This window comes from Condylura cristata, unplaced genomic scaffold, assembly GCF_000260355.1.
Source record: "Condylura cristata isolate star-nosed mole 26May11 unplaced genomic scaffold, ConCri1.0 scaffold00026, whole genome shotgun sequence".
NCBI classification, from domain to species: Eukaryota; Metazoa; Chordata; class Mammalia; order Eulipotyphla; family Talpidae; genus Condylura; species Condylura cristata.
Window position 1 is genome coordinate 1,211,966 of NW_004567127.1, and position 8,160 is coordinate 1,220,125.

The window sequence follows — 8,160 nt, forward strand, 5'->3', positions numbered from 1 at the left end:
CAGCTTCCCAGGGAAGCCGTCGCTGAGTCCGGCGGGGCCCAGACGGCTCCAGGTCAATACTCGCCGCTCGGGCCCCTGGGGCTCCGCACCGAGGGCCGAACGGGAACGGGGCCTGGGGCGGGGTGAGGCGGATCTGGTGTCACCTTTCCAGGCTCTTCCCCGCTTCCTCCACTTTCCCAAAACTGCGCGTCTTCTCCTTTAAGGGGTTGGGCCTCCTCCCGCCCTCTCCAGAGGCGACTGAAGTTTCCGTGGAGCCTCCTCTCCTTTCCAGAGACCCCAAATTGTGCTTCGTGCACCTCAAACGCTCCTTCCCCCATGCCCTCCCGACCCCCTCTGTGACCTCCCTATTCTCGGCCCCCAGACTCCCAGCCTCTCCCCGAGGCCCGAGCATCCTTGGGGTTTCCTGCCCTTAGCTGCCCTGTCCCCGGATGGAGCCAGAGAAATGTGGTGGGGGGGCCGGGGCCAGAGTTTCAACATCGCCCCCCAGGAGAAGGAGCCAGAGATGGGGGTAAGGAGTGGAAACTCGGGTTGGGCGCTGAGGTGGGTGTGAAGGAGAAAGGGTCTGGAGGAGGTGGAGGGTGTGACCCACTTCCCTGGTGGACGGGCCTGGCCCCTGGCTCAAGTTCATTGCCTCATTATCCATTAACCAGCCCCTCCCTTCACCGGCTGCCCAGCTGGTGCTGAGCTTCCCAGGCGGATCTCAGTTTCCCCAGAGGCTGAATGCAGCCGCGGGGCTGGCAGCTAGGTCATCCCAGGCCCCAGGGCGGAGTGACCTGAGGGTCAACCCTGTGTCCTTCTCAGGTCTCTGGACCAAAGTCTGCCCAGGACAGTGGGATGCCAGAACCCAGGAGCCGCCAGCTTGGCAATTCCCTGGCCTCTGGTCGCCTCCCAGGTAATGACACCTTTCCAATATTTCTGATCCCCAAAGAGGCCTCCACTCTTTCTGGACTCCACTCCCCCTTGCTCCGCCTCTCCCCAAAGGTGCCTTCTCCTCTCCCTAGCAAGCGCTGCCCCCGTCTGTTCCCTGTCTGGGCCAGGGCCTTGGAACCTGCTAGTCCCTGTTTTCTTGCTTCCCACCCCCACCTTGTACTTATTCAGTGAACATCTGCGAGCCTACTGTGCGCTGCACCTCTCGAGGTTCTAGAGTAAAGAATACAAATGCTCGCCTCCTAACGTCATTCCAGGGGAGCTGGGAGAGGAGCTTAATCTTCCCTGTTTAAAACCCCCTGTCCTGGAGGGCTGAGCACACCCTGTGGATGGTGACACAACAGAGGACCTGGAAACCCCAGAGCCTGCGTTCCTTCCTCCCCTGCAGGGGAGAAGATCTTAGCCTGGGCCTCAGGAGTCAGGAAGGGGCTGGAACCCGAACTGCCTGGAACCCTGGTCTGCACCAACTTGAGGGTCACCTTCCAGCCCCGCGGATGGCAGCGGAGCCAGGTGCGATGGCTAGGACCTGGAAAGGGCGCCCGGGAAACGGCAGGGGTGTCAGAAGGATTTGGACACACGGGAAGTGACGGTCACACCTGCGTGCTGTGTCTTGAATGGCTCAGGGGTCCTCACTAGGACGAGCTCCGTTAGCGGCTGGGGCAGGGAAGGGGGACCCCAGAAGCCTTTAGCCCTGTCATGTGCTTCCCCAGGACACACCCCTGAGCAGTGCCTATGATTTTGCTCTGGTCAACATCGCGCATTTAGAAGCTGGTAAGTGTGGGTTTGGTGAAGGTGTGGGAGCCCCTCCAGGCCCTCCTTGTTCTCAGGAGGGGGGATGCAGTGGGTCGCGCTGGAGGCGTTCCCGTGGATGGAGCCTGACCCGCGCTACCCTGCTTTCTAACTCTTGACTGCAGTGAGTGGCCTGTCCCGTGTCCAGCTCCTCCGCCCAGGGTCCCTGCTTAAATTTGTGCCCGAGGAGATTCTGATTCATGGCCGAGACTTCCGGTTACTCAGAGTTGGTTTTGAGGCTGGAGGACTGGGGCCTCAGGCCTTTCAGGTAAGAGGCCCTGACCCAAGGGCCCCTGCTCCCCCTAGAACCTCAGGTACTTTCCTTGGCAGTTCCGGAACATTCCTACCCCAGGATCCGTCTCTTCATTCTCTCCGCTGCTTTCCTCACGGACAGTCCAAAGGCCAGGAAGTAACAGGAATGAGACTAAGGGGCCTGAATCAGCCCTGTGCCGGCCAGTGTCAGGACTGTGACTGGGCGAGCTTCTCCTTTGAAAAACAGCTGGGGCCTCCCTGGTGGCGCAGCTGGTTGGAGTGCAGCACTGTGAAGCGGCGATGGCCACTTCAGTGCGCGTTTGATCCCCGCCCTGGAGGTGACACACAGGGTGCAGCAGACCTCTCCTGTCTCCCCGCTGTTCCTCTCCGCAGTGTGCTTCGTCCATCTGCCTCTTTTGCTCCCCACCTGTCTGTGGAGAATCCTCTCACGGTCCCTGTACTTTTGGCCTGTACCCCAGTTCTGTCTGCCTAAATAAATTTTAAAATCTTAAAATGTAAAAAGAAAAACAGCTGGCTGAGATTATTCCCAAGGTGCTTAAGTTCCTGTTTCTGGATGTGTTCTGCCCCAGCCCCATGACCTGTGGAAGCTCTTTGCTGTACTCTGGCGGCGACAAAGACAGTGGAGTAACACGTGGGTCCCCATTGCTTCCATTTCTTCAGTCTGAGGGATGTCCTTCTCTCCTTCCTCAGGTGGCTATGGCCATCGCACAAGCCAGAGCTCGGAGCAGCCACGGCCAGCAGTACACAGGGGTGACCATGAGCAAGGCTGGTGAGTGAGGCTGTGTGAGGGCGAGGGAAGGGCGAGCTGTCCAAAAGGCTGAGTGAAGACAAGAGAATTAAGCGGCACGGTTCCTCTGCCCACTGCTTCCCTAGGCCGGAGTCCTGGCTCTGGAAAACCACCTGTCCCCCTCCTGGAGACACCAGAAGACTGGGAGGCTGAGCGCGAAAGGCAGGGGGCCAGGGGCTGGAGGGTTAGCACTGTCAACGAGAGGTTCGACGTAGCCACCAGGTGACCCCTCTCACCCGCCCACCTTGGCCTCCATCCCCACGCAGCCCTCACCCTTTAAAGGATTCCCTCAAACTCCAGCTTCCTTGGATGCCCAGAGCCACCCCTCACCTCCGGGGTCTCTAGCCCTGGGCCTCCTGCTCCCCACAGCCAGGCTGTGACTGCCTCTCCATTTCACAGCCTCTCTCGTTACTTCTGGGTGCCCAAGCGGACTCTGGACAGTGAGGTCAGAAGAGCATTTGGCCACTTCCACCAGGGCCGTGGACCGGTCAGTGTGAGGGTCTTGGGAGGTCAGGGGTCAACGTGAAGGAAGAGGACCCTGTGAGGTAGGGGCTGGGCGGGAGGAGGCGCTTCTCCCACAGTGACCCCCCTCACTGTCCAGCGCCTGTCCTGGCATCACCCGGGAGGCAGCGATCTTCTCCGCTGTGGTGGCTTCTACACAGCCAGTGACCCTAACAAGGAGGACATTAGGTAAGGGGCAGTGGCTGGGAAGAACCCAGGCTTAGATGACCATGGATGGGGCAGATGCCTGCCCTGACTTCCCGACTCCCTCCCCAGAGCAGTGGAGTCCATGCTCCAGGCTGGGCATTCGGATGTTGTGCTGGTAGAAACGATGGACGAGCTGCCCAGTCTCACAGATGTCCAGGTGGCCCATCTGAGGCTGAGGGCCCTCTGCCTGCCAGGTGAGAATAAGTAGCCCCACCCCCGAGACCAACCTGGTTCACGCTGGCCTGCGTAGGGGGACCCTTGGGTGAGCCCATCTCTGGCAGACGCGCCCCACCTGTCTTCCTGCCCCCGCTGGCCCTTTGACAGCTTTGAGGTATAACTCACGCGCCTAAGGTCACCTCTACCCACCCGCAGTGTACAGTTCAGTGGCTGGCACTGTATTTAGTGTTGGACAACGACCACAATTTAACTTTAGAAAACTTAGGGCTGTTTCAGCTACTTCTCATTCCTAACCCTTGAGGCCTCCGCTACCCGACTTACCAACCCTTCGGGCCACAGACCCAGGATCCCAGTTCTCCCCCTCCCGCCCACCAGATTCATCTGTAGCGGAGGACAAATGGCTCTCAGCGCTGGAGGGAACACGGTGGCTGGACTACGCCAGGTACTCCGCTTTCTGGTCACGGGCTGTAACTCGGCCCTCTTCTGGCTTCCCGAGACTTGTCACTGCACGGAAGACGGGGCAGGACTGTGTCCCTGACGCTTCCCTCGGGCCTGTCATTCTTCCCTCCTCCCCAGGTCTTGTCTCCGAAAGGCCAGTGACATTTCAGTTTTGGTGACATCCAGGGTTCGCTCTGTAGTACTTCAAGGTGAGTTCCTTGGTCAGCCCACCCCATACCTTGCTTTCCCTTTCCCCACCTGACTGGATTCTGTCCGAGAAGAGCTATCAGGCTTCCTCAGCCCCCACCCCCCACCCCAGCCAGGCTCTCGCTTACCGTGAAGTGCCGCCTCTGCTGCCCCACCAAACCTGCCGCCCTAAGAGCCCTAAGAGCAGGGTTGTCCGCTGCTCCTGTTCTCCCGCAAGTGGATGGGGCTGGGCCTGTGGTGGGAGGGGCAGTGCGGAGCGGGTCTGAGGTGGGCACTTCTGCCCCCTGAAGCTGGGTGTGTGTGTCCAGGAGTCCATGAAGTGAATCATTGAAGGTCTTTGTTTTCTCTTCACTCCTCTGTACCTGCTCAATCCTGCTACCCACACTCCTCCTCTGTGCCTCTCATTCTCGCCATGCTTCCTCCCCTCCTCCTCTTCTGTGCGAGCTTCCCGGCTGCTCCTTCTTTGTCCCTTCTCCCTCTTTATCACCCAGAGCGCGGTGATCGTGATTTCAATGGCCTCCTCTCTTCACTCGTCCAGCTGCTTTCAGACCCTGAAGCCCGAACCCTGCGTGGCTTCCAGTCACTAGTGCAGCGAGAGTGGGTGGCAGCTGGGCATCCCTTCCTGACCCGACTTGGGGGAACTGGAGCCAGGGCAGAGGTGAGAATACTTCGGGAGTGTGTTGGGGCTACTGCAAAAGTAAGGGGGTGACATGACTATGCAGCATAATCCTTTTGAGGGGAGTCGTCAGAAGGCCCCTGAGGTGAGGCTGAGCTCGAAGGGGGACCCAGGTGAACGGGGCGCTGAGTCCCCCTGTTCCCTCATCCAGTTTCCATTCCCTGACCTCCTCAGCAGTGCCTGTTCCTTCCTCCCTCACCCCCATTTGTTCTCACAATCCCTTGTGACCTCTCCCTCTCGCTCTCTGCAGGCCCCAGTGTTTCTCCTTTTCCTTGATTGCGCCTGGCAGCTCCTCCAGCAGTTCCCGGCTGAGTTTGAATTCTCTGAGTTTTTCCTTCTTGCGCTTCACGATAGTGTCAGGGTTCCCGACACCCTCACATTCCTGCGAGATACTCCCTGGGAGCGAGGAAAGCAAAGTGGACAGGTCAGTGACTTTCATTTTGATGTGGCCTCCTCACAAGTTTGGTCTAGAATCATGGAAAGTGAGGCCCGTGGGCGGGAAAGGGCGGTTGTTCAGTCTCTGACCCGCCTTTCATGTGACACCCACGCGTGGTGTCAGAGGTGACTTGCATGATCCCCCTCCAGCCTTGGGACAACGATGTACCTTTAACCATCTTGTTTCTGCTGTCTAGTTCAAATCTTACACGCAAGTCTACACCCCAGGCTACTCCCAGCTCCCTGCTGGGAGCCCTGTTCCCCTGCAGCCGTCTGTCTGGGACTGGGATCTGCGCTACAGCAGTGAGCAGATACTACAGTTCCATAACCCTGGCTACGCCCCGGAACACCGCCCAGGTTCCTGGCTCCCCCCGCAGCAGGTGAGGAGTCTAAGGTATCCACCTCCTTTGCCTTCCTCACAGGCTCTTCCTTTTAGCGAAGGGGAAGTGGAAGGACAGTGTCTGCGTTTCCCAGGGAATGCTCCCTTCTCTTCCGTCCAGTCACCGTCCATGCTCGTCCCAGGAAGGCAGGCAGGCTAGGGAGGGCCAGGGTGTCCTGTGTCCTCCCGTTTGCTAGTCTCAGCCAAGCACACACTTCAGAGTCCCCGCAATCCCGTTTTACTCCACCTTGAGGCCCACTCTGAAGCTAACGAGAGAGGAGTTAAGTTCTCGGGTAGTTTGATCACAAGTACACAGCGACTGGGTGGCAGCTGGACCTTTCTCTCTGCCCTAGTTTGGGGAAACTGGGAGCCTGCGTCTAGAGGGTCATTTGATTTCCCTTTCCTCTTCAGCCAAGTTTCATTGTTCCCGGACCGCCCAGCTCTGTGTGGCTCTTCTCTAGAGGGGCCCTGAGTCCTCTGAATCAGCTCTGCCCCTGGCGGGACAGTCCCTCCCTCATGGCAGTCTCTTCTCGTTGGCTGCCTCGGCCTGCCATCTCCTCTGAAAGCCTGGCTGACCAGGAGTGGGGGCTCCCCTCACATTGGGGGGCTTGCCCTTTACCCCTGGGGCTGCTGCTCCCTGGGTACCTGGGACCCCAGATCAGGTTCTGGAGACGCTGCTACCTGAGGGGACGGCCTGAGGTCCAGGTAAGGGAAGACTAGGCGTGGGAGAAGGGGTTTCAGTGCAGATCCAGATGTTCTAGGAGAAACCAGTTGTTTCCAGGCGCTAGAAAGACGAGGGTTGGGGGGCTGGGGAGTGTCACTTCTGGTACCAGAGTGGGCAGCTGTTGGGAGTATGGGAAATGGGGGTGCACTGGCCCATGCCACTTGGCCCATGAGTGTCCCCAGAGGATAGAAACCGGAGGAGGGCCCTCGGGCACCCTTTCTGCCCTCCGCAGCACGCCAGGTGGGCGTTTCCCTAAACCCAGCTTTGCTGGGCCCAGAGGCCTAGTCTGAAGCCTGCAGGTGGAAGCCGGGGCGGAGCTGGAGGGCAAAGAGCTGGAAGCGCCCGGCAGGCCTTGGGTGCAGTAACGGCCCTCTGCCCTCTGCCCCCTCCCAGATGGGCCTCTCGCCTGCCACGGTCGCGGGCCTGCGGGCGGAGCTGTCCCACCTCCAGGAGCTGCTCCGGAAATGGACACCGAGACTCCGTCCCGGGGAGCGGGGCCCCGGCTCCGTTCTCTCCCAGCCCTGCTGAGGCTGCTGTCTCCGGGGCGGGAAGGGGTCGCCTTCTTCACTGGGCAGACGGTCCGGAGCTCCAAAGGGCCAAGCCTCGGCCTCGCATCAGGCCTCACCTGGCGGCGCCACTGCAGCAGGCGGAGCGCAGCCTGCGGGCCTGGCCTGCCCGGCCCCCCACACGCGTGTTTTTCTTGGGATCTGAAGAATCACAAAACGGAAACGAAGAGCCCAGAACGTGGCCGCCTCTTCCAGGGCCACCGGCCTCCCCCCGGCGCAGCCTCCCCGGCCAGAGGGCCGCGGCCTTCAGCCCAGGAGGCTGCGCTTCCCGCCCCCGTGCCGCGCGCGCCCCCTCCCGGCGGCCCGGGCACCGCGCCGGGCGCCGACTGCCCGCTGAGGGCGCGCATTAAAGCAGTGTTCCGCACCGCCGCCACGGCCTCGCGTCTGCGCCAGGACCCGGGGAGGGCGGCAGGGCGCCACAGGGCCGCGGCTGGGCGGTCTGTCCCTCCCGCTCCGGCGGCGGAGGGGCTCGCGAGACGCTGTCGCGGGGTGCTGTGGAGACGGAGGTCTAGGGCGCAGCGCCTCGGTTCTGCCACGCTGGACCGCCCACTCCCCGTCCGCCTGGCGCGGCCGTCCCCGCCTCGGACACGCCGCGCTCCCCGGCCCTGAGGGAAAGCGAGATCCCAGCCCCAGGCCGGGGGGGCGGCGAGGGGGCGGGCGCCCCAAGGGACCAGACCGCGGGCTTGGGGGGACTTCGCCTCCCACACTAAGGTCTAGAAAAGCCAAGGAGCTGCTGCAGTCACATTTCCGGGAGCCGTGGGCACGTCGCAGCCAGCCCCGGCTGAGGGGGCCGCACCGCTCCGCCGCCCACCCCGTGGGACGCCGACGCAGCCGCTCCACCCGCCAGTCAGGGCCCGGAGGCTCCTAAGATGGCCGCCGCCGCTTCCGGGCCCGCCCCGCCCCGGAAGTGGAAGCGCGAGGTCAGGGGGCGGGATCGCTGCCTGGAGACGGCGGGAGCGCCTTCGCCATGGCTGCCGGGCCCATTTCCGAGAGGAACCAGGGTAACTGAGGGAGCGAGGCCGCCAAGGGCGCGGGAGGCGGGGAGGCGACGGCCGCGGCTGCCGGCGGGGCTGC

The 8,160-nt window shown here is 61.8% G+C and overlaps 2 protein-coding genes across 4 annotated transcripts in view; both read left to right on the forward strand.

Moving 5' to 3' along the window:
- The first annotated feature begins 141 nt into the window (after positions 1-141).
- MTMR11 (myotubularin related protein 11) lies at positions 142-7,466 on the forward strand. Of its 3 annotated transcripts, none has more exons than XM_012730041.1 (17): positions 142-508; positions 802-892; positions 1,316-1,437; positions 1,638-1,698; positions 1,842-1,984; positions 2,680-2,758; positions 2,863-2,998; positions 3,176-3,263; positions 3,378-3,466; positions 3,554-3,678; positions 4,037-4,103; positions 4,238-4,308; positions 4,798-4,964; positions 5,233-5,406; positions 5,657-5,797; positions 6,208-6,501; positions 6,914-7,466. In XM_012730041.1, the coding sequence occupies exons 1-17, from the start codon at positions 443-445 to the stop codon at positions 7,046-7,048; spliced, it is 2,049 nt and encodes a 682-aa protein (XP_012585495.1). In that variant the 5' UTR covers positions 142-442; the 3' UTR covers positions 7,049-7,466. The 3 variants fall into 3 exon arrangements, with proteins under 3 accessions (XP_012585495.1, XP_004689514.1, XP_012585496.1); XM_004689457.2 differs by having other exon boundaries at positions 145-508; positions 5,615-5,797; XM_012730042.1 differs by lacking the exon at positions 6,208-6,501 and having other exon boundaries at positions 145-508; positions 5,615-5,797.
- A 45-nt stretch (positions 7,467-7,511) lies between these two features.
- SF3B4 (splicing factor 3b, subunit 4, 49kDa) overlaps positions 7,512-8,160 on the forward strand; it is a 4,047-nt gene continuing 3,398 nt past the window's right edge. Inside the window, exon 1 of the mRNA XM_004689571.2 lies at positions 7,512-8,087. Coding sequence (XP_004689628.1) covers positions 8,054-8,087 — 34 coding nt within the window. The 5' untranslated portion in view covers positions 7,512-8,053. The remainder of the gene's footprint in view (positions 8,088-8,160) is intronic.

Bases quoted from the DNA above. Each gene is read 5' to 3' on its own strand.
- MTMR11 (XM_004689457.2), top strand. From the start codon at position 443: ATGTGGTGGGGGGGCCGGGGCCAGAGTTTCAACATCGCCCCCCAGGAG. The intron at 3,264-3,377 runs GTCAGTGTGAGG...CTCACTGTCCAG, and splicing joins TCCACCAGGGCCGTGGACCG to CGCCTGTCCTGGCATCACCC. The intron at 4,104-4,237 runs GTACTCCGCTTT...CCTCCTCCCCAG, and splicing joins CGGTGGCTGGACTACGCCAG to GTCTTGTCTCCGAAAGGCCA.